Source organism: Mobula birostris, chromosome 1, assembly GCF_030028105.1.
Source record: "Mobula birostris isolate sMobBir1 chromosome 1, sMobBir1.hap1, whole genome shotgun sequence".
NCBI classification, from domain to species: domain Eukaryota; kingdom Metazoa; phylum Chordata; class Chondrichthyes; order Myliobatiformes; family Myliobatidae; genus Mobula; species Mobula birostris.
In genome coordinates this window covers 37628717-37654492 of record NC_092370.1, presented here as the reverse complement: position 1 = coordinate 37654492, position 25776 = coordinate 37628717, and the positions used below count along the sequence as shown (strand labels likewise).

The window sequence follows — 25776 nt, the reverse complement described above, 5'->3', positions numbered from 1 at the left end:
CTCTGGTTTGTTTTCCCAAAGTGCAATGCTTTACACTTTTCTCCATCAACATCCATCTGCCATTTTTCAGACCATTTTTCCAGCTGGTCTAGATCCCACTACAAGTTTTGATAGCCTTCCTCACTACCCACTATGCCCCATTCTTGCTGTCATCTGCAAATCTGATGATCCAGTTTACTATATTATCATTCAGATTGTTGATATAGATGACAAACAACAATGGGCCCAGCACCGATCCCCATACAGAGTGCACAGAAAATTTATGAGGATATTGCTGGGACTTGAGGATCTGAGTTAGAGGGAAAGGTTGAGTAGGATAAAACTTTATTCCCTAGAGCATAAGTGAATGAGGGGAGATTGACAGAGGTACATAAAATTATGAGAGGTTTAGATAGGATAAATATAAGCAGGTTTTTCCCACTGAGGTTGTGTGAAACTAGAACTAGAGGTCATAGGTTAAGCATGATAGGTGAAATGTTTAAGGAGAACATGAGGGGGAACTTCTTCATCTAAACGTTGGTAAGAATGTGGAATGAGCTTCTTGCAGAAGTGGTGGATGAAGACATGCAGTCCCCTTTTATTGTCATTTAGTAATGCATGCATTAAGAAATGATACAATATTTCCTCCGGTGTGATATCACAAAAAACACAGGACAAACCAAGACTGAAAAAACTGACAAAACCACATAATTATACATATAGTTACAACAGTGCACAATACCATAACTTGATGAAGGAAGTCCGTGAGCACAGTAAAGTTCAAAGTTTCTCAAATGCCCCACATCTCACGCAGACGGGAGAGGGAAGAAAAACTCTCCCTGCCATTCCGACCACAATCTGACCAGAGTTCCGAAAATCTCGAGCCTCCAATCAGCTCTCCAACACCGAGTCCTGAGCGCCATCTCTGTCCGAGCGATTCGACCTCTTTCTCGGTCGCCAAAAGCAGGCAAGGCCGGGGATTTTGAGGCCTACCCTGTGAAAGATTCCCGACCACACAGTAACGACAGCAGCGGATGGGCGTTTCAGAAATTTCTCCAGATGTTCCTCTGTGCTTTTACGTCTGTCTCCATCAAATCAGAAATTGTCCACGGCCCCTATTTAACAGATACGACATCATTTTTCACCGGAGAGCTGTGCACGCATGGTGCGCTGCCATCTTCTCCTCCCGCCTCCTCCTGGATGAGCGTTTGGTTTCAATATTTAAGAGAAATTTGGATAGATACATGCATGGGTAGGGTATGGAGAGATATACTCCAGAAGTAGGTCTATGGGACTCGGCAGATTAATAGATTGAGTCCAATTAATAGTTGGGCATGAACTATTCCTGTGCTGTAGTGTTTTATGGCTCTATGATTCTATAACTTCTTTATTCTTCTTTGCCAATGTCATAATCGGCCACAATACGATAAAGTGTTAGGAGATTAAATTGTAATTATTTTTGAAGTAAAAACTGAGATAATTCATTTATCTTTTGTTCCCTATGTGTTTTTTTTTGCTTTCTCAGATACCGAGATTCAACTCAGACAGGATATGGTGTTTTGTCAAAGTCTGGTGGCCACAGTTTGTGCTTTCTCAGAACAGCTGTTGGCGGCATTGCATCAGATGTATGACACTAACAGGGAGTACGAAATCGAGGCACAGGAGGCGAGTAGAAAATGGTTGGAACAAATAGCCAATGCAGGAATCCTCTTTCACTTCCAGTCACTGCTATCTCCTAATCTGGTAAGAAGAGCAATGTGCGGAATCTATTTCAAAGTTTTGTCGGCCATGCACTGTACATGTTTACTGTAGGTTGTATCTGGCTGATTGAATAACATGATCTACATCTTCCAAATTTATGTAATATGAACTATAGAGGAATTACAGAAGATAATTGAGTATAATGTTGTTGGGTAAAATATTTAATGTCCAGTTCACAGATAATTGACCAGCCAAAAGGTTAGGGGGTATATTCTGAAATGTTTAGCCGTCAAGATGAAGGAAGAGTCTGAGCAGGATGACAGTATAGAGGCTTGGAGCACTTGCCACTTCTGTACTGACAGTAAATTTGTGGAGCATACTGTCAGATGTTGATTAAAATTACAATGAATGAGTTACTTAATCTCTCTGTACTGTACAGCTACTGTATAATATGGGACTACTTTATGTTGTAGGGACACGTCGTTGCATGCGCTATTAGGCAAGTATTGAGCATGCGCTATTAGGTGCGTATTGATCTGTATGTGTGTGTTCAGTCCGGTTTCAGTCAGTAAAGAACCCTGTTAACTTAGCTCCCGTCTCCAACATTTTTATTTATAGCTTTGTTGTGTAACCCGGCCACATACACAACACTCTCAAATCTGCTTCCATTGAATTTCGACTTCTGTTGGCGGCACAAACTTATTGCATACTGCTTCCACAATTTGATTCCACTAAATTTTTAGACAGTAAACTCCCAAATGCTGAACTCCAAGATACCTGCTAGAATATTCCCATTCACATTTCTACATGTTGGTCCATGGTCTTCTCTACAGCTACAATAAGGCTACTCTCAGTATGGAGGAGCATCACCTCATATTCTGTCTGGGTAACCTACAATCTAATCTACACATTTCTCTAACTCCTGGCAATTTCTCCCCTACCCCTCCTCTTTTTATCATTTCTCATTCTGGTTCCTCTCTTACACCTTCTCCTCCTCACCTGCCTATCACCACCCTTTGGAGCATATCATTCTTTCCTTTCTCCCATGGTCCACTCTCCGCTCCTATCAGATTCCTTCTTCTTCAGCTCTTTACCTTTTCCACCTATCACCTCTCAGATTCTCACTTCATCTCCCTCCCCACCCAACAACCTTCCCCTCACCTGGTTTCACCTATCACCTTCTAGCTTATACGCCTTCCCCTACTCCTCACCTTCTTATTCTGACTTCTTCACCCTTCCTTTCCAGCCCTGATGAAGGGTTTCAGTCAACTCTTTATTTCTTTCCATGCCTGACTTGCTAAGTTCCTGCACCATTTTTTCCTGTATGTTACTCAGGATTTCCAGCATCTACAGAATCTCATGTTTATGATTTCCAGCTGGAATATTTCTTGGCTTTCATCAAATCTTTCTACAGTTTGCAATCTGTGGTAAAACATTACCTCATTGGGTATAGCAGAACAATTGAAAACATTGGTACCTAACAAAATCTAGCCCCTCTTGGCCCCTCTGGTACGTTACAAAAGCTACAATGCATGTTTGTTGAAAAGAAAACAATAAAACTATCAGCTTCATCAGATATATTCAAAATTAAAAGGATGGGCAGAAGTAGATAGAAAGGTTCTAGGGTTAGTGATGGAAGCAGAAGTTTGGATGAGTAATTAACAGTACAGAAATGAAAAGTCAGACAGGAAATGAGAAGAATAATATTTTAATTACTAAGAATATTATATTTTAAATATGAGAAGTTGCCTTTCTTAGTATTTTCTTTTAATACTATTTTGAACAATATTCCAAACTCGGTCTTGAATATGAATACTTGTACTCATAGAAACATAGACACATAGAAAATCTACAGCACAATACAGGCCCTTCGGCCCACAAAGCTGTGCCGACCATGTCCTTACCTTAGAAATTACCTAGGGTTACCCATAGTCCTCTATTTTTCTCCACGTACCTGTCCAGGAGTCTCTTAAAAGACCCTATCGTATCCGCTTTCACCACCGTTGCCGGCAGCCCATTCCACACACTCACCACGCTGCGTAAAAAAACTTACCCCTGACATCTCCTCTGTACCTGCTTCCAAGTACCTTAAAGCTGTGCCCTCTCGTACTAGGCATTTCAGCCCTGGGAAAAAACCTCTGACATCCACACAATCAATGCCTCTCATCATCTTATACACCTCTATCAAGTCACCTCTCATCCTCCGTCGCTCCAAAGAGAAAAGGCCAAGTTCACTCAACCTATTCTCATAAGGCGTGTTCCCCAATCCAGGCAATATCCTTGTTAATCTCCTCTGAACCCTTTCTATGGTTTCCACATCCTTCCTGTAGTGAGGCGACCAGAACTGAGCACAGTTCTCCAAGTGGTGTCTGACAGGGTCCTATATAGCTGCAACATTACCTCTCGGTTGAACTCCATCTACTCTTGAGGAAATAACAGACATCTGAATTGCTAGACCAATTAGACAGGTTTTTTTTTTCTCCAATAACCTTTGCATATAACTGATAAACAAACCCTGTAACATTGATATCCATTTCAATGTGCGTGTTTGAGACAGCATGTTAAATTGTATATTTATCTCAAAGGCCTGTTTTGATGGGCAAAGCAAAGAGGAAGTTTAAAAAAGAAACAGAAAATGCTGGAAGGAAACAAATAGCAGGTTAGGCAGCACTATTGAAAGAAAAAGTAAATTTATTCTGGTTATAATGGATATTTTTGTGAATTAATATTTAACCATCTCTGTGATGTTGCCTTTTATGGAAAATAAGCATTATTTTCAATGACAGTTCAAATAATTTCAAGGCAGTGTTGGATTTTTTTTCATACGTAGAACATGTCCTTGAGGAGTACTGTTATTTTCATGACATCTTTGGAAAATAACAAGATTGGAAGTAATAAGGAGAAAACTAACTCAGCAGGGATTGCTAAGATCACTCTGTATCAGATTTTTAAAAAAACATTTTACCTGGAGAATGCTGTGGGTATTCATTTAAAGAAGAATAAAAATGTGCAATAATTTCAAGTCAAACAACAGGAATTCTGCAGATGCTGGAAATTCAATCAACACACATCAAAGTTGCTGGTGAACGCAGCAGGGCAGGCAGCATCTCTAGGAAGAGGTACAGTCGACGTTTCAGGCCGAGACCCGGCTTGAAACGTCGACTGCACCTCTTCCTACAGATGCTGCCTGGCCTGCTGCGTTCACCAGCAACTTTGATGTGTGTTGCAATAATTTCAAGTATCATTTTCAACAACTGAAAGGTTATTTTACCAAAAGTTGCAAGAATCAGCTTTTTTCATAAAAGATTTTTTTATTATTTCCATTGATTTGTTCACTTTACCAGGATTGTGTTGGATCTCATACCATCATGGTTCTGTCAAGTGAATATAATGTTATTTTAGCACTGTAGCAAATAAAGCCAAAGTTACAGTTGCTTATACAATTAGAACTTCCAATGTAAGGTCTTTTAATAACATATTCTCAGAGTATATGTCAGCAGTGATTGTGACCTATTGAACTAAAAATGAGATTGGTTGAACCACAGTGATAATTTACCATTTCAAAATGGAATTGCGATTAATTTGTCACTGAGTCTTTCAGAAATCAAAAAGTCCATAAATGTTTATTGATTGACAGAGAGTTCTGTTTCTTGTGTCCATAGTGTAGATGAGCAAAAATATCATGTTATGGGCCATAGGGCCCGTTTCTGTGCTGTATAACTCTTTGACACTATATCAAGCAGTTGTCACAAAGTGCAAGATTCATACCAGAATGGATATTCTATTGGGTGATGACTTTTATCCCTCCATGCCATAAACAATACCTTTCTAATTTAGAATTGTGATATGTATGTATTGGCATGCAGAATCCATGTGAGAATGTGGAGCTATACTGTGTAAATTTGAATGTACCTGGGACATGTGCAACTTTTAACATTTATAGTGGAGAAGAATCAATCTTCTAGTTGTAATTCATTTAAGTATTTCCTTTTCATACAGAGTTAAGTATTGAAATTTTCTTTTGTTCTTTTGCGTAAATTTAAATTATCATGGGGGGGTAAAAAATGAGAAAGGCATTTTAGAGCATTGGATTGCCAGGAATGTAAGTTAAGTAATCAAGTTTTTCAAGAACAAAATAGCATTTTAATTGTTTTCATTCATAAAACACAACTCACTGTAGAATCCAGCTATGTTTGAATTACACTTTAGTTGGTTCACCAGTGTAATAAATTAAATTGCAGAAGAAATCATTTGCTGCCTTGATAAGTTGGCTTAGTAATTAAATTGCCAGCAAGAGTTGGGTGCAGGAAATTATCCCTGATCCCAGTTTTACATAATCAGAAGTGCATCTGATGTTTGGGATCTGGAGTTACTTGATTGACGCAGAAACCTATGGAAACCTATTTTGTAGCTCCAGGTAGCTCACCCACAAACACGAGAAAACCTGCAGATACTGGAAGTCCAAAGCAACACACACAAAATGCTGGAGGAACTCAGCAGGCCTGGCAGCATCTATGGAAAAGAGTAAACAGTTGATGTTTCGGGCCAAGACGCCTTCTTCAGCTCACTTAGAAAGTTGCTTGGATACTTGGGCTATCACTAGTAGAGGCAATAGGTGAACAAATAAGACCATAAGATATAGGAGCAGAATTAGGCCATTTGGCCCATTGAGTCTGCTCCACGGTTTCATCATGGTTATTCCATTTTTCCCCTAAGTGCTAATCTCATTCCTTTTTCCTGTATCCCTTCATGCCGTAACCAATCAAGAATCTGTCAACCTCTGCCTTAAAATACATAAAGACTTGGCCTCCGCAGCTTCCCTGTGGCAAAGAATTCCACAGGCTCACCTTGCTGTGGCTAAAGAAATTCCTCTTCATCTCGATTCTAAAAGGATGCCCCTCTATTTTGAGTCTGTGTTTTCTGGTCTTAGATTCTCCCACATAGGAAACATCCTCTCCACATCCACTCTATCAAGGCCTTTCACCATTTGATAGGTTTCAATGAGGTCACCCCTCATTCTTCAGAATTCTAGAGAATATAGGCCCAGAGCCATCAAACGCTCTTCATGTGACAAGCCATTCAAACCTGGAAACATTTTTGCGAACCTTCTTTGAGCCCTCTCCAGTTTCAGCACATCCTTTCTAAGATAAGGGGCCCAAAGCTGTTCACAATCCTCCAAGTGAACCCTCACCAGTGTTTTATAGTCTCAAAATTATATCCTTGTTTTTATATTCGAGTTCTCTTGAACCGAATGCTGACATTGGATTTGCTTTCCTCAGCACAGACTCAACCTACAAATTGACCTTCAGGGAATCCTGCACAGGGACTCTCAAATCCCTTTGCACCTCAGAATTTTGTATTTTCTCTCCATTTTTCTCTTCATTTCTTATATCAAAGTGCATGACCATACACTTCCCAACACTGTATTCCATCTGCCACTTCTAAAGGCTTCCTTTATCCCCACTCTTCGCCTCCTGCCAATCAGCCACTTCTTTATCCATGCTAGAATCTTTTTTGTAATACCATGGGCTCAAAGCATGTTAAGTACCCTCATGTGTGGCATCTTGTCAAAGGCCTCCTGAAAATCCAAGTACATAAAATTAACCGATTCTCCTTTGCCTATCCTGCTCAATATTTCTTCAAAGAATTCCAACAGATTTGTCAGGCAAGATTTTCCCCTGAGGAAACCATGCAGACTATGGCCTATTTTATCATGTGCCCCCAAGTGTCTCAAAACCATATCATTAGCAATCGACTCCAACATCTTCCCAACCACTGGGGTCAGACTAACTTGCCTATAATTTCCTTTCTTTGGCCTCTCTCCCTTCTTGAAGAGTGGAGTGAAACTTGCAATTTTCCAGTCTTCCAGAACAATTCCAGAATCTAGTGATTCTTGAAAGCTCATTACCAATGCCTCCATGATCTCTTCAGCCAGCTCTTTCAGAACGTGGGCTGTACACCACCTGGTCCAAGTGACATCTACCTTCAGACCTTTCAGTTTCCCAAGAACCTTCTCTCTAGTAATGATAACTTCACACACTTCATGACCCCTGACACCGGGAAATTCCACCATACTACTAGTGTCTTCCACAGTGAACACTGATGCAAAATACTTATTCAGTTTGTCTGCCATTTTGTTGTCCCCCATTACAAGCACTTCAGCATTGTTTCCCAGTGATCTAATATCTACTTTTGCCTCTCTTTTACACTTTACGTATTCGAAGAAAGTTTTGGTATCCTCTTTAACATTATTGGCTAGCTGACTTTTGTATTCTATCTTTTCCTTAGTGACTTCTTTTAGTTGCATTCTGTTGGTATTTACAAGATTCCCAATCACCTAATTTTCCACTAATTTTTGCTCTATTATATACCCTTTCTTTGGCTTTTATGTTGGCTTCGATTTCTCTTGTTGGCCATGGTTGCGTCGTCTTTCCTTTAGAATACTTCTTTTTCTTTGGGATGTATATATCCTGTGCCTTCCAAATTGCTTCCAGAAATTCCAACCAGTGCTGTTCTGCCATCATCCCTGCCAGTGTTCTTTTCCAATCAGTTCTGGTCAAGTCCTCTCTTATCCTTCTGTAATTCCTTTACTGCACTATAATACTGATGCGTCCGATTTTAGCTTCTCCATCTCAAATTTCAGGGTGAATTCAATCATATTATGATCACTTGCCTCTCAGCGTTCTTTTACCTTGAGCTCTCTAATTAATTCTGGTTCTTTGCACAACGTCCAATCCAGAATAGCTGATACTCCAGTGGGCTCGACCACAAGCTGCTCCAAAAAGCTATCTCGTAGACATTCTAGAAATTCCCCCTCTTAGAGTCCCGCACCAATCTGATTTCCGAATCTACCTGCACATTGAAATCCCCCTTAACTATTGCAACATTGCCCTTTTGGCTTGCATTTTCTGTCTCCCATTGTAACTTGTAGACCACATCCTTACTGCTGTTTAAGGGTCTGTATGCAACTACCATCAGGATATTTTTACACTTGCAGTTCCTAGCTCTATCCACAATGATTCAACAACACCCATGTCACCTCTTTCTAATAACTTAATTTCATTTTTTACCAACGCCACCCCCTCTGCCTTCCTGCCTGTCCTTTCATTACAATGTGTATCCTTGGACATTAAGCTCCTAGCGATAATCTCCTTTCAGCCATGATTCAGTGATGCCTACAGCATCATACTTGCCAATTTGTAACTGTATAATAAATTCATTGACCTTATTCCATGTACTGCACACATTCAAATATAACACCTTTAGTCCTGTTATCACCTTTTTGATTTTGTTCACCTTTTACATTGCAACTCCTCCTGTTGACTGCAATTTTGCCCTATCATAAGCCTCTCCTTGCTAGGAGTGTCACTGCAAATTGCTTCTGTTTATAAACCAACTACCTCATCTTGTGCACTCTCACTCTGGTTCCCATCCCCCTGCCAAATTAGTTTAAACCTCCCTAACAACCCTACTTAACCTGCCTGCAAGTCTGTTGGACCTCCTCTGGTTCAGGTGTAACCCGCCCCTTTGTACAGACTCTACCCTCCCCAGAAGAGATCCTGATGATCCATAAATCTGAACCCCTGCCCCCTGCACCAGTTCCTCAGCCATGCACCCATCTGCTGAATGCTCCTATTCTTACCCTCACTGGCGCAAGGCACAGCCATCAATCCAGGGATTACTGCCCTGGAGGTCCTGCTTTTCAGCTTTCTACCTAGCTCCCTGAAAGCTCTTTTCAGGACCTCCTCACCTTGTCTACCTATGTCATTGGTGCCAATATGTACCAAGACTTCTGGCTGCTCACCCTTGCCCTTGAGAATGCCATGGACAAGATCATCCCTGACCCTGGCACCCGGGAAGCAACATACCATCTGGGTGTCTCTATCACACCCACGGAACCTTGCCTCTGATCCTCTAATAAAGGAATCTCCTATCAACACTGTAGTTCTCTTCACCTCTTCACCTCTGTGCCCTTCTGAGCCACAGCACCAGACTCAGTCTCAAGGACCTGGTCACTGTGGCTCACCCAGTAGGTCGTCCCCCTCAATAGCATCTAAAGTTGTATACTTATTTTTGAGGGGAACGGCCACAGGCATACTCTGCCCTGGCTGTGCATTTCCCCTCCTCCTCCTGACAGTCACTTCTTGAAGTACCAATTCTCAAGTACGTGTCTCCTGCAACCTACTGGTGACTTGTTGTTGTTTGTCCATCGTTGACGTCGATGAGGACCTCGACACCATAATGATGGTGTCGAGACTAGCGCGTGATTTGGATTTAAGTGAGGGAGAGTTGCGCAGCGTCAGCCTCACTCTCTCTTCCCAATTCCCATCTGGATCCATTGGCAAGACAGAGTCTAGATGGCTGGAGATGGGACTAGGCACAGTGGATGACCGGGACGTCTGCTGTGTCTTGTCCTGCTCTACACGTTCCACGACGTTTGCAGAGACCGCCTTCTTGACCGTTGGACCTTCCATCGGTCTCGTCCGCTCAATCTGCCGGAGTCTGTCTTCACATGCTGGGATAGACAACTCCCTATCTCACCGAGGGTTTGAGACCGGTTGGCTACCCTCACCTGGTTTAGCCGGTTTGTCGAAGCCGTTGCCCGGGGTGTGGCCGCTGTCGCATGCAAACAGCTACGGGGAGCCACAGGTGAGAGCTGAGTGCCAGGTGGGGACCAAAGGTGGATTAACCGCCCTGAAAAGGATGCGACATGTTCCCCCACCAGAGGTGCTACCCCTCCCTGACACCCCATATACCCCACTGGTGACTACCTCCCTGTAGCTCTTCTCTATTGCGTCCTTATTTGCCCATATGAACCAGAAGTTATTGAGCTGCAGCTTCAGTTCCTTTCTGCATTCTCTCAGGAGCTGCAGCTCGGTGCACTCGGGGTAGATGCATTTATCTGGGAGGCTGGCAGTCTGTGAGACTTCCCACACCTCACACACAGTACAAAACACTGCCCCTGGAGCTATTCTCACTACACTATGCACTAATAGATATAAAGGGGAAGTGCAGGGTCGAAATGAGAATATCGACACTAGTCTGTAGAAGATAAATTGAGAGAAATGATCCTGCACCTCACATCTGCTTACATAAGTTGTTCTGTTTTGGAAGCTTCCTATTTTGGTGGCAGCTAGCAGCAGAACATTTAAGGACAATTAATTAGTCTATATTTTGCACCTAGGATTATACAGGATGTCTCAACAAATATTAGGGACTTGAAATAGTTTAGAGTGCAAAAGGTGTGTGAAAATAGCACAGCACGTTGAGCCCATGAAGTGGGATTTTCTTATATACTTGATGTGCAAGAAGTCATTCACACAATCGTCAAGGATCCTGGACCTTCAGTATGTTCATGCATAATAAACAGATGCAAATTGAAGAACAGCATGAGAAGCACTAACTACCTACGTGAAATCCCTCTTTTGAGAGAGCTCTTAATCTGGCTGTACTCCAAGAAGAAAGGATGAATTATATAAATAAAGGACGATCAGTGGATCAAACATTCCAGTAGTGACAATGGACAATGGAGGAAACTTGGTCCTCACTTATTCCCAAAAGAAAGAAAAAGACCTGACTTGAAACATCAATGCATCTTGCCATTAGTGAAATTTCCATGTCTTGCCTCAGTGGTGGACGTCCCAATGGTTGCTTGGTTTAGAAATTCTGCTTGAATGTGAATTCTTCCTCCAGTAAGTCCTGCAGACAAGATCCATCCATGTGGTTCTGTGACATGCTCCAGCAACATGACAATTTCTGCCACCATTAATGGGATTCTACCACCAGCAACATCTTCCCTCTTCTCCACTTTGATCATTGATAACGTACCCCATGCAAGGCTTATTGAGAAAGTAAGAGGCATGGGATCCAAGAGGACATTGCTTTGTGGATCCAGAATTGGCTTGCCCACAGAAGGCAAAGAATGGTTGTAGACGGGTCATACTCTGCATGGAGGTCAGTGACCAGTGGTGTGCCTCAGGAATCTGTTCTGGGACCCCTACTCTTCGTGATTTTTATAAATGACCTGGATGAGGAAGTGGAGGGATGAGTTAGTAAATTTGCTGATATCACAAAGGTTGAGGCTGTTGTGGATAGTGTGGAGGGCTACCAGAAGTTACAGCGGGACATTGATAGGATACAAAACTGGGCTGAGAAGTGGCAGATGGAGTTCAACCCAGGTAAGTGTGAGGTGGTTCATTTTGGTCAGTCAAATTCGATGGCAGAATATAGCATTAATGGTAAGGCTCTTGGCAGTGGGGAGGATCAGAGCGATCTTGGGTTCCGAGTCCACAGGACACTCAAAGCTGCTGCGCAGGTTGACTTTGTGCTTAAGAAGACATACGGTGTATTGGCCTTCATCAATTGTGGGTTTGAATTTAGGAGCCGAGAGGTAATGTTGCAGCTATATAGGACCCTGGTCAGACTCCACTTGGAGTACTGTGCTCAGTTCTGGTCACCTCATCACAGGAAGGATGTGGAAACCATAGAAAGAGTGCAGAGGACACTTACAAGGATGTTGCCTGGATTGGGGGGCATGCCTTAAGAGAATAGGTTGAGTGAACGCGGCCTTTTCTCCTTGGAGCAACGGAGGATGAGAGGTGACCTGATAGGGGCGTATAAGATGATGAGAGACATTGATCGTGTAGATAGTCAGAGGCTTTTTCCCAGGGCTGAAATGGCTAGCATGAGAGAGCATAGTTTTAAGGTGCTTGGAAGTAGGTACAGAGGAGATATCAGGGGTAAGTTTTTTTACGCAGAGAGTGGTGAGTGTGTGGAATGGGCTGCCAGCGATGGTGGTGGAGGCGGATACGATAGGGCCTTTTAGGAGACTCCTGGATAGGTATATGGAGCTTAGAAAAATAGAGGGCTATTGTTAACCCTTGGTAATTTCTAAAGTAAGGACATGTTCGGCACAGCTTTGTGGGCCAAAGGGCCTGTATTGTGCTGTAGGTTTTCTATGTTTCTGTTCTGATAGGAGTGTTCCTTCTGTGACTCACCAATTGCCACTTACTTCTCCACCAACCACTCCCTTCTCATGACATGTTCCATTTCAATAACTGGTGATACGGTACCTTCTCTTTCACCTTATCCTATGCCACCATCCAGGCACTCAATAGTCCGCACAAGTGAAGAAACAATCCACTTCCGATCTAGTCTGTGGTAGTCATGATGTAGTTTCCTCTGCACCAGAACAACCAAACACAGGTTGGGTCTCCACTGTACAGAACACCTCTGTTTAGTGTGCAGAGACAGCCCTGAACTTGCACTTGTTTACCACATTAATTCTCCATCCTACTGACCTCTCTGTGGGTTCCTGCTCTTTACCAACAAAGGTGAATATAACCTTGAAGAAATCTCTGAAAACTTTGCAGCCATTGGAACTCAGTGTTGAATGAGTGGTTTCAGATAACTTGCTTTTCTCGGGCTGTCTGGTGGCGCAATGACATCAGCGCTGCACCCGTGAATGGAGGTTCCTGGGTTCGAAACCCACCGGATCTGCCCCCGAGTACACTCTCCATCCGCGCTGGGTTGAGTGTCGAGATCGCAACTCGAGCTCGTAAAATAAAGGGAAAATACTGCAAAAATGTCTGTGTGAGGAGTGACGCACCACACAGTCTCTCTCTCTTGTTCTGCGCCTTGTAAAAAGCCATGAAAAAAGACATCATCATGGATGCACGCACGCATATGCAGACGCACAGACGCGCACGCACTCATACGCATAGACGCGCATGTACACAGGCACACGCCAAAAAAAAACTTGCTTTTCTCTTTTTGTTATCTGAACTGGTGAGTTCTGATGGAAGGTTATCCATTTATATATTAACTCAGACAGTGCCCGACCTGCTGGGCATTTCTAACATTCTTCCATTAGTTTCAGGTCTCAGCAACAGCTGTAATTTGCATTTCACAGATTTAATTTGTCCCTGATATTTGTTTTCTTTCTCTTCAACTATTCTCATTAATCTCTCAAACTGACAGCTCCATCATGGTGGTGAGATCAATGATGCACGAGATAAGACAGGGTCACTTAGGTTTATATTCACCTGAGTGTAGAAGAATGAGAGGGGATTTCATTGAACTACGAGATTCTGAGGGGGGTAGACAGGCCGGAAATGGGGAGAACGCTACTGACAGCTATGGAATTCAGAAGAAAAGTCAACAACCGTATGCTGAGAGGGATGCGACTTAGAACTATGATCAAGAGAAAGTTCTCCACCTGGAGTGTGATGAACATGTGAAATTCTCAAGCGTAGAAGACAGTAGAAGCCAAGTCATTAAATATATTTGAGAAGGAACTGGATATACTTCTTAATACGAAATGAATCAGGGGATTTTGGAAGAAGGCCGGAACAGGGCACTGAAGTAAATTATCAGTTAGAGCTGTGTTGAATGTTTGAACAGACCTGAAGGGTCAAATGGTTAATTCCTATTTTCTATGTTTCTAACCAGTAGGATTAACTTGTCAACACTGGCTTCATCCTGTCAGAAAAATTCATGTTTTATTACCTATCCCTTCCCTATTTTCTCTGCAAATCAAATCTTGTCTATTTTCTTAATTTTCCAGTTCTAACAGCAAGACTTTGATCTGAAGTAATAAATCTGTTTGTTGAAAAAGAAAATGCTTGTGACACTCAGACAGCATTCACGGAAGGACAAACAGATTTCATATTTCAGATGTCTGTTTACAAAGAAAATGCTGGAAGTCCTTAGGTAATATTCAAGGAAAGACAGATTTATCTTGTGTTCTAGGCTTAATTAAATTACTTTGAAGAAATGTGTTCTGCTCTCATTTTATAATATAAATTAATCTTATTTTGGTGGAAGTTAGTGGCCTCTGGAATATGGTAACACAAGATCATAAGACATAGGAGCAGAATTTGGCCATTCAGCCTATTGAGTCCGGTCTGCCATTTCATCATAGCCAATCCCGGATCCCATTCAACCCCATACACCTGCCCTCTCACTATATCCCTTGATGCCCCGACCAATCAGGAATCTATTAACATCCATCTTAAATATTGTATCATTTCTTAATGCATGCATTACTAAATGACAATAAAAGAGGACTGCGTGTCTTCATAATCTAATCTAATATACCCACAGACTTGGCCTCAACTGTAGTCTGTGACAGAGCTTTCCACAGATTCACCACTCTTTGGCTAAAAAAAAAAAATCCTCCTTACTTCTTTTCTAAAAGGTCGTCCCTCAATTTTGAGGTTGTGCCCTCTAGTTCTGGATACCCCGACCAGAGGAACATCCTCTCCACATCCACCTTATCTACTACTTTTAACATTCGGCAGGTTTCAATGAGATCCCCGTGCATTCTTCTACATTCCAGTGAGTACCCGGCCCAAAGTTGCCAAACACTCCTCTTATGACAACCCCTTCATTCTTGGAATCATCCTCGTGGACCTCCTCTGGACTCTCTCCAACGACAATATATTCTTTCTGTGATATGGGGCCCAAAACTGTTGACAATACTCCAAGTGCCGCCTGACCAGTGTCTTATAAAGCTTCAGCGTTATCTCCTTGTTTTGATATTCTATTCCCCTTGAAATAAATTCCAACATTGCACTTGCCTTCTCTACCACAGACTCAATCTGTGAATTAGTCTTGCATGAGGACTCCTCAGTCTCTCTGCACCTTTGATGTTTAAATTTTCTCCCCGTTTAGATAAAAGTCTGCACTATTGTTCCTTTTACCAAAATGCATTATCATACATTTCCCTACACTGTATTCCATCTGTCACTATTTTGCCCATTCTTCCAATTTGCCTAAGTCCTGCTGCCATCGCATTGCTTCCTCAGCACTACCTACCCCTCCACCTTTCTTTGTATTGTTAGCAAACTTTGCCACAAAGCCATCAATTCCACTATCTAAATCATTGACAAACAATGTGAAAAGTAGCAGTCCCAATACTGACCTCTGAGGAACACCACTATAGTCACAGGCAGCCAACCAGAAAAGGCCGCTTTATTCCCACTTGCTGCTTCCTGCCTGTCAGCCATTCCCCTATCCATATCAGTATATTTCCTGTAACACCATAGGGTTTTATCTTGTTAAGCAGCCTCATGTGAGGCACCTTATCAAGTGCATTCTGAAAATCTAAGTAAATGACATCTACTGCCTCTTCTTTGTCCACCCTGCTTGTTATTTCTTCGAAGAACTCTAATAGATTTGTCAGGCAAGATTTCCCTTTACAGAAACCATTCTGACTTTGACTTATTTTATCATTACTCTCCAAGTACTCCAAAACCTCGTCCTTAATAATAGACTCCAACACTTTCCCAACTGGTGAGGTTCGGCTAACTGGCCTATAATTTTCTCTCTCGTGTCTTCTTCCATTCTTAAAGAGTGGAGTGACATTTGAAATTTACCAGTCCTCTGGGACCATGCCAGAATCATGTGATTCTTGAAAGATTGTGACCAATGCATCCATTATCTCTTCATCAACCTCTCTCAGGACTCTGAGATGTAATCCATCTGGTCCAGGTGACTTATCCATCTTACGACTTCTGAGGTTGCCTTGCAATTTTTCCTTTGAAATAGCAATGACATGCACTCCTGCTCCCTGACACTCACAGAACTCTGGTAGTGTATTCCACAGTGAAGACTGATGCAAAGTACCCATTAAGTTAATCTGACATTTCTTTCTCCCCCATTACTATCTCACCTACATCATTTTCCAATGGTCTAATATCAACTCTCACCTCCTTTTTATTCTTTAACTGAAAGGAAAAACCTTCAGTATCCTACTTTATATTATCAGCCAGTCTGCCCTCATATTTTATCTTTTCCCTTCTTATAGTTTTATTAGTTGGCTTTTGCTGGATTTTAAAAACTTCTCAATCATCCAACTTCCCAGTCACTTTTTCTACATTATATGCCCTTTCATTGGTTTTTAGGCAGTCCTTAACTTCCTTTTGTCAGCAACAGTTGCCTACCCCTGCCATTTGAGAACATCTTCTTCTGTGGGACATATCTATCATGCACCTTCTGAACTATTCCCAGAAACATCAGCCACCTCTATTCTCCATCATGCCTACCATTATCCCCCTCCAGTCCACCTGGGCAAGCTCCTCTCTCATACCTCTATAATTCCCTTTATTCCATTGTGATACTAGTACGCTTCTCCCTCTCAAAATGCAGTATGAATTCAATCATGTTATGATCACTGCCTCCTAAGGATTCCTTTACTTTAAGCTCCCTAATAAGATCTGGATTATTACACAATACCCAATCTAAGATAGCCTTTCCGCGAGTAGGCTCAAGCACAATCTGTTCTAAAAAGCCATCTCGTAGGCATTCAACAAACTCCGTCTCTTGTGATCCGATACCAACCTGATTTTCCCAACCCCTTGCATATTGAAGTTCCCCATTAGAATTGTGACATGACCCTTATTACGTACCCTTTTCAGTTCCTTTGCAATCTCAACTCCACATCTTGGCTACTATTTGGAGGCCTATATATGATTCCCTTAATGGTTTTTTCCACCCTTGCAGTTTCTTAACTCCATCCACAAAGATTCTATGTCAACTCTTCCTAAAAATGTAATTCCATCTCTTACCAACAGAGCCACACCACCACCTTTGCCTTCCTGCCTGTCCTTTCATTACAAAGTATATCCTTTGATGTTAAATTCCCAACTATGACCTTCTTCCACCCACGACTCCCTGATGCCCACAACGTCATACCGACCAATCCCTAATAGCTCCACGAGTTTATCTACCTTATTCTGAATGCTACGTGCATTTAAGTACAGCGCCTTCAGTCCTGTATTCTTCCCCTTTATGAATTTTGCTTCTGTGGTGCAACTTAACTCTTGGCTCTGTCTGCAGTTGTACACAAGGTAAACATCAATCATTTCAAGAGCAGAAAGAATTACTTGTCTGAGATAAATCTGCATCTACTCCAGCCAGAAATTGGTTGTTATTCAAACACAGCAGAGCACCCTTGGTCCATTTAGTGTGACAGTTTTTAGTTACACATCGCCTCTGAAACTGTCTTGTTAGAGCTGAATTTGAGCTGCTGCCCAATGAAACTACTTTAATTTGTTCCATCTCTTGTGTTGCAACTCAGTAGGCAGAGGAGACATTAATCTATCATTCTGGGCAGTTTCTAAACCAATGTCCCTAAAGGGAAAGGCTGGAGTTGAACCAGTCAAGTTGGAAAAGCTCAAGTCAGATGAGAGTAGACTTTTCATCTGCTTGACCCTGTTAAATGTTGAATTGAATCTTGGTTGCAATGCTTGTTAATCAAATATGATATTTGGGCAATGACTTAGGTCACAGCAGAACATGGATAAGTCGATGGTCAGGTAAAAACACATGATTAACAATTGCCCATTATATCTGCTGCAGTAGGAAAGCAACTGAATTATTCACAACATTTTAGCATCCATTAAATACTAAACACACTGATTGCACTGTCATCAAGAGATTACTAAAGTTCAACCGAGCTTATGTGTTTTACAACCATAAGGTCTTTCTTTTATAGAGTAGCTCACAGAAATGGCAAGACTCTGTTCCTCTCTATAAATTGCTATGCTTTAAGTTAGGAAAGAAATTTATTTCTTTAACTTTTCTGGATACAGTGACATTATAGTTAAGTTATTGGACTTGTAGTCAGTTCTGAAACACAGATTTGAACCCCACCATGGTCAGGGAATTTAAATTCGTGTGATTTAATAAACCTAGTATTTGATTAAAAAATAGTCTCAGTGACAGTAACCACCAGATTTTTGAAAAACCCATTTGTATTCTTCAGGGGAAAGAAGGTTTAGCATTCTTACTCACTCGGACTATACAGTATAACATTAGAGAACCACTGCTGTGGTTCCCCAAGGGGTTGACTGGTGGCACAGTGAGATCAGCGCTGGGCTCGAGAACGGAGGTCCCCGAGTTTGATCCAGTGACAGACCACTCCCGACCGCGCTCTCCATCCGTGCCGGGTTGATGTCGAGCCTGCAACTCGACCTCGTAAAAAAAGGTCACCTCCAGTTTAAATTCCCACGCGGAATATTGTGGAGGATCAAATACTCATACCCATAGCTGACAGCAGCTTGCCAAAGTCCTCTATCATATGCCAATCTCTCAAGTTATCCCAAGCAAGCCTATCTTCTCCTTCCTCGCCCAGGGATGAAGTCATTGGAACTTCAGCTGGCATTTCTTTAGGCACTGGGATTTTATGAGATGAGGTTGCTTGCCCCATAGCCAACCCTCCTCCTTTTGAGGCCAGGCTTGTGTCCGTCCATGGCGGAGTTAGGGGCTTTTAGGGATGGACGATAAATGTTCGTAATGCACTCGCATCCCATGCAGGAAAAATAATAAAGATCTATGTAAGCACTACCTTCCAGTTTCTTATTAAAGTGATACTAGCTCATGAGATCAGAAATGCTGTTTAATAAGGCAGCTGAATGCCAGGTACCAAGTCCCAAAGACTGAGTCAACAAGAAAAAATGCGAGGAGTTAGAACTATGATATTCCTCATTCAAATGGAGCTTTCAAATAGTGCTGGAAAATAGACAATGACAATGTGGCAGGGTCGTTGAATTTCAAATTATTCCTATCATGAACAAGTGGCTTACTACTCAATACACACACCCCATTAATTGCTCTCAGAAATTTCTGTCAATCAGTATGTCAGACATCAATCCATGTCTGACATATGCAAGTGTATGTGGAATAAGAATGGAACAAAAGAGTTCACTACGCATTTAAACAGAATATAATGAGCGGCATTATCTACTTTCATGCTTCTGTGGATTCTGGAGATCAGAATCAGGTAACATGGGTAAGCAACAGCAATACCACTTGAAGTGATTTGCCTTATATTTTCTTGGCCAGCATCACAGAGGGGGGAAGAAATGCAAGCTGCTGGCTTTATAAAGCTTCATTTGAATGAGGAAAAATATGCTATGGACATTGCAGTTCTACTCTCCTGCATTTTTCGTGTTGGCACTGAGATGCAATTCCCATTTAAGCTGATTCTTTTAGCTTTTAGATTTGTGGCTACTAAGAGTTCTCTATGATAATCAAAATCTAATTTTTACTCTAATGTTGCTGATTCTTTGGGATACATGTCTTTAATTTATGGGGTACTTTTTAAACTACAACAAGTGGTGCAACATTATTAACACATAGAAAATTTCAAATAATCATTTTGATTGATGAAATGTTGCTTAGTGAAATGTTTTTGAAGAGTGCATGCTTCTCATAGATCTAGAAAGAGCTCTAACTATACACACTTATTGCTAAGCATTATGCAGACAATGGCCAGTTTCTTTAGAGCCAGGTCCAAGGTACTAGAATTATACTACGTCCTCAAAATTGAAAATATAGCAAAAGCGCTTAACAGTAATACTACTCCTACAACTTTACTTCCATTTAAGACAATAATATAAATTAATTGATTGTTTTTTAAATTTAATTATTTTAATTTTAGTTCTGTTTTGTGGATGTCTGCAGAGAGTAAGAATGTCAGGTTGTATACTGTATACATTCTCTGATATTAACTGGAATCATTGAGCCATTAATGTTACAGGTTGTAAATTTATAGTAAATTTATTATAACACCATTTGTATTAGAAATACACTGCTTGACCCAAACAAGGATCAAAATAACTGCAGATGTAGGAAACACTCAGCAGGTCAAGCAGCATCTATGGAAAAGAAAACAAGTTATGAGCATTTTTAGCATTTTCAGTTTTCATGTATTGACTAAGTTATGCAAGTATAACTTACATAGATATCTTCTGTCTTAATTAGTTCAGGTTATATGTTTTGCAAGTAACAATTGCATATATAGGCTTGTCTTCATTCTGTATTCTGTCCACGATGTACTATTTAATACAGGAAGATACTCCTAAGATACTGAAACTGTAAAGACTGTTTGCACATAATAATTTACAAAATCACTTTTGTTACTTGAACATTAGGGGATGATCACATGATTTGCTTTTGAAATTTTGGGGCCTTGGAAAAGCACGGATGCAGAAGAATCATAGGAGAGATTTTCATGCAAAACCAAATGTTTGACAAAAAATTTTATTAACCAAGTCTGAACTGATGCCTCAAGAAAGTTGCAGTGGTCCAATGTACTGAAATACACACTTTATTGTTGGTTGATATTTCAGCCAAGACCCTGACTGAAAAGATAATGATCTCTCCTCTGATTTCCTCCAGCATTTGGTGTATGTTGCTCAAGATTTCTGGCACCTGTAGATACTCTTCTGTCTCCACTTTGTTTGTGATGTTGGCTCTGCTCCATCATTACTACTCTTCCAGTCTATGATAATTCATATAGCTAACTCTACATATACCCTGGATTCATCTCTAGTGCTAAGAGTCCATCATTGGCATTCAGTAATCAAAGCTTAACTTTGAATTTGCCTCATTAGATCTTTCTACCTTGCTTTCCTCCTTATGACACTCCTTACCCATTCTGACATTCCTTTGGTCATCTGCCCTACTGTCTTCCCATGTAACTCAGCTTCAAATTATGTTGCAATGCATCAATGAGCATTGTGTGCTTTACTATTTAAAATTTCTACATAATGTTGTTATTGTAATAACAAGTGTGAATCCCTGAGGCTAACAAAAGGCAAAATAACTATCTTAACTAGTTCACTGCCAGCTGGAGCAAAGTGAATTGCCTAGGAATTCAGAGAGGCATAAGATGTTAGAATCTTGAAGTCCTGAGCAACAAACAATATGCTGGAGGAACTCAGAGGATAGATCATTATCTTTGTTTCACGGGGTGGGGAGGTTGTGGGAGGGAAAGGAACTGACGTTTTGGGCCAGAACAGCTATGTGTGCAATGAATTCCATAGATTCACCACCCATTGGCTAAAAAAAAATCCTCATCTCTGTTCTAAAGAAACCTCCTTCTATTCCGAGGCTGTGCTTGCTGGTCTTAGACTCTCTCACGATTGGAAACATCCTCTGCACGCCCATTCTCTCTAGGCCGTTCATTGGCTTTTCCCCGGGTGCTCCAGTTTCCTCCCGCAGTCCAAAGATGTACCGCACAGGTCAATGGTCATTGTAGCTTGTCCCACGATTAGGTTAGGTTTAAATTGGGTTGTCAGGGGGTGCAGAGGGAGTGCTGCTTGAAGGGCTGGAAGGGTCTAACCTGCGCTGTTTTGCTCAATAAAGAAGTATGTCGGACAGGATGACAGCTAGCACTCCCCAGCCATTTTATTTTCCATGTTTCCAGCAACATTTATCAAATCAAATCAAATCAAGTTTAATTATCATTCAAATCATACATGGACACAGTTGAACAAGCCAGTGTTCCTGTTGGGCTAAGGTGCACAACATACATTTAAATAATGAGAGGAAAAGAAACACACATCGTTATGCAAGAAAACACCTATATAATCCAAGACCCCTGAGTGGCATGCAAATTGATGGTACAGCTCCTGGTAATCCAGCCTGTCATTCTAACAGTTGAACACCAGAGGGCAGCACCATCCAAAGCAGCTAGCCCCCACATATTTTCAACAGATGATCACAACATGTTATCCAGTGAAGTACAGAAATTAAAAAAAAATACAAGCAAATACACTTTGAAGTTGGACACATTTGGATTAGGATAATTTAATATGATGCATTAAGTATATCCAACTCCATCTGATTTATTGAAGCTCTTTGATTCTTTTTGTGTTTGCTAATGTTTTCTAGATGGATGAACAGGCTATGTTGGAAGACACCTTGGTTGCCATGTCTGATTTGGAAAAAGTCACGTTCTATTTTCGACAGTCTGAAGAAGAGCCTCTCGTAGCAAGTAAGATTTTTTTTCCCAATTTGTAGGCTTAAGGCAATCAACTTGTGGCTCTGTTAAGGTGCCATTAGCAGTTTATGTTAATACCCATTAATGGCATTGTCCTGATCAACTTCCCATATTTCCTCAGCGTCAGTGGCACTGAAAGAGACTTTGGACCCAGAGGAAGACAAGAAACCCAATAGTTTTGATGTCTTCTGGTTGCTGCCTTATTTGAATTTAATCCATATTTATATGCAGTAAATAAAAAAATACAGTGGAGATTCTGCAAAAGATGAATCCTGTCTATATTTCTTCCCTTTTAGTGCTGACTTCAATACAGAATTTAAATATTGGTGACCTATGTCTTCAACCTGGAATTCTGAGAAATGGTTTTACCCCCATTTGCCAATCAGAGAGGGAATGTGAGGATTTAAATAGACACAGTATTCTCCCCTCCAGCCTTAAGTTTCCACCAATTTGATGTGTTCGTTCTGTGTGTTCACTGACCATTGTGGCTAGGCACGGCTCAAATGGCATCACTGTTGTTGACAGGATCTCAAATGACAAGGAGGTGTACAGGAGCAAAATGGGTGGGCTGGTTGAGTGGTGTCGCAACAAGAATCTTGCAGTAAATATCAGTAAGACCAAGGAATGATTGTGGACTTCAGGAAAGGGGGAGGCAGGAGAACACACACCAATCTGGTCAGCAGTAGGAAATGTGAACGGCTTCAAGTTCCTGAGCATCATCGTCTCAGATGACCTATCTTGGGCCCAACATTTTGATGCAATTATGAAAAAGGCATGCCAGCAATTGTACTTCATTCGGATTTTGAGGAGATTTGATATGTCACCAAAGACTTGCAAATTTCCTCAGAGGTGTAGTGGAGAACATTCTCACTGGTTGCATCACCGCCTAGTTTGGGCGCTTCAATGCGCAGGATCGAAAGAGGCTACAGAGAGTTGTAGGCTCAGCTGGCTCCATCACGGACACAAGCCTCCCCACCACTGAGGACAGCTTCAAAAGGCAATGCCTCAAAAAGGTGGCATCCATCATTAAGAACTCTCACCACCTGGGACATGTCCTCTTCTTATTACTACTACGAAGAAGATACAGGAGCCTGAAGACCCACACTCAACATTTTAGGAACAGCTTCTCCTCCGCCATCAGGTGTCTGAACGATCTGAGAACCCTTGAACGTGACCTCGCTATTCCTCTTTTGCACTGTTCATGTGTTTTTGTTCTTACAGTAATTTTTTATATGCTGCAATGTACTGCTGCCACAAAACAACATAATTCATAATATATTTCAGTATAACAAATCTATGTTGATTCTATTTGAGGCCCTTTTCTGTTTATTAAATGAGAAAAAACAAGAAGTTTAATGTAAATAGGACCTTTTTACATGTGGTTATATGATACATGACTAATGCCATACTTGCCATTGAAGTTTGATGGCAGGTAGGAGCTGGCACAGGAAAAAACAGAGTTAAGATTCACACCTATTTTCACGATCAAAATATTAACAGTTTCATACCGAAACCATTACCTGATAAATGCAGTACTATGACCTCCAATTGGACAAAGAACCGATGAAGCCATGAGATTACTAACATCTTCAAGACATCTGACATCTATAGCAGGATTTATATAGTCATTACTTCATCAAATAATCTTGGAATCTTGTACTTCCCCACCCAATGCACTTTATAAACAATGTGCCACCACTACTCATATAGAATTGTAAGTGTAGAGAAATACCCTGGAATATTTTATGGAGATATCATGTGAAGAAATGAACAGACTACTTTAAGAATAGAGAATGTGCTTCAGAGATGTGTCATAAAAAAGGATGCAGAGACAAATGCCATTATCCTTCTACTGCAGTTACATCCCTTTCAATAATTCCATACAAGCTAAAAATAAGGAAATCTGAAAAAAAAGCTTTAAAAGAGGAACATTACCTTTATTAAAACATTCACACTTACTCAAAGTTCAAAAGTAAATTTATTATCAAAGTGCACATATGTCACTCTGTTCATTTTCTTGTAGGCATTCACAAAAATACAAAGAAAGAGAATAGAATCAATGAAAGATGGCACACGACGATGGACAAACAACCAGTGTGCAAATGACAACAAACTGTCAAATAATAACTAAATAAGTGCATAAATAAGCAATAAATATTGAAACATGAAATGAAGAGTTCATGAAAGTGAGTCCATAGGTTATGGGAACAGTTTAGTGTTAGAGTGAGTGAGGCTGAGTGAAGTCTGGTTCAAGAGCCTGGTGGTAGTGAGGTAATATCTGACTCTGAACCCGGTTGTGTGGGTCCTGAGGTTCCAAACCTCTTTCCTGATGGCAGCAGCGAGAAGAGAGCATGGCCTAGATGGTGGGGGTCCTTGATGATGGATGCTCCTTTCCTGCGATAGTGCTCCATGTAGATGTGCTCAATGGTGGGGAGGGCTTTACCTGTGATGGACTGGGCCATATCGACTACTTTATGTGGGCTTTTCTGTTCAAAGGCATTGGTGTTGCCATACCAGGCTGTGAAGCAGCCAGTCAATATACTCTCCACCATACAGCTATAGAAGTTTGTCAAAGTTTTAGATGACATGCCGAATCTTTGCAAACTTCTAAGAAAGTAGAAGCACTACTGTGCTTTCTTTGTAATGACACTTACAAGCTGGATCCAGGATAGATTGTCTGAAATGATAGCACCGAGGAATTTAAAGTTACAGACCCTGTTCACCCCTGATCCCCTGATGTTGACAGGTTCATGACCTCTGAGTTCCTTTTCCTGTGGTCAATAATAATCTCCTTGTTCTTGCTGTTTTTGTTGTGGCACAGGCAGCCAGATTTTGAATCTCCCTCCTATATGCTGATCCTTCACCACCTTTAATTCAGCCAACAGAAGTTAGCAAACTTAAGTATGGCATTGGAGCTGTACCTAGCCTCACAGCCATGGGTATAAAGTGAGTAGAGCAGGGGGCTATGCACACAACCTTGTGGTGTACTTGTGCTGTTGGTGAGAAAGTTGTTGCCAATCCAAAAAGACAGAGGTTTGCAGGTGAGGAAATCAAGGATCCACTTACATGTGGAAGGTATTAAGGCCTAGGTGTTGAAGTTATTGATTAGTTTTGATGGGATTGATTGATTAGTATTGAAAGCTGAGCTATCGTCAATGAAGAGCATCGTGATACATGCATCTTCAATGTCCAGGTGTTCCAGGATTGTATTCAAGTTGCATTATTTTCCATCTTTTCAAACTCAAACCATGATGAGTTTGAGCAATGAAAAATGCCTATAAATCTTACCCATTAATATCACCCGG

General features: G+C 41.2%; 1 protein-coding gene across 4 annotated transcripts in view; it reads left to right on the top strand.

Moving 5' to 3' along the window:
* prex2 (phosphatidylinositol-3,4,5-trisphosphate-dependent Rac exchange factor 2) overlaps positions 1-25776 on the top strand; it is a 407250-nt gene that overhangs the window by 289684 nt on the left and 91790 nt on the right. For all 4 annotated transcript variants that reach the window (XM_072254160.1, XM_072254142.1, XM_072254151.1 and 1 more), the window contains 2 exons: positions 1505-1722; positions 22363-22465. In XM_072254160.1, the coding sequence (XP_072110261.1) occupies positions 1505-1722; positions 22363-22465 (321 nt within the window). The remainder of the gene's footprint in view (positions 1-1504; positions 1723-22362; positions 22466-25776) is intronic.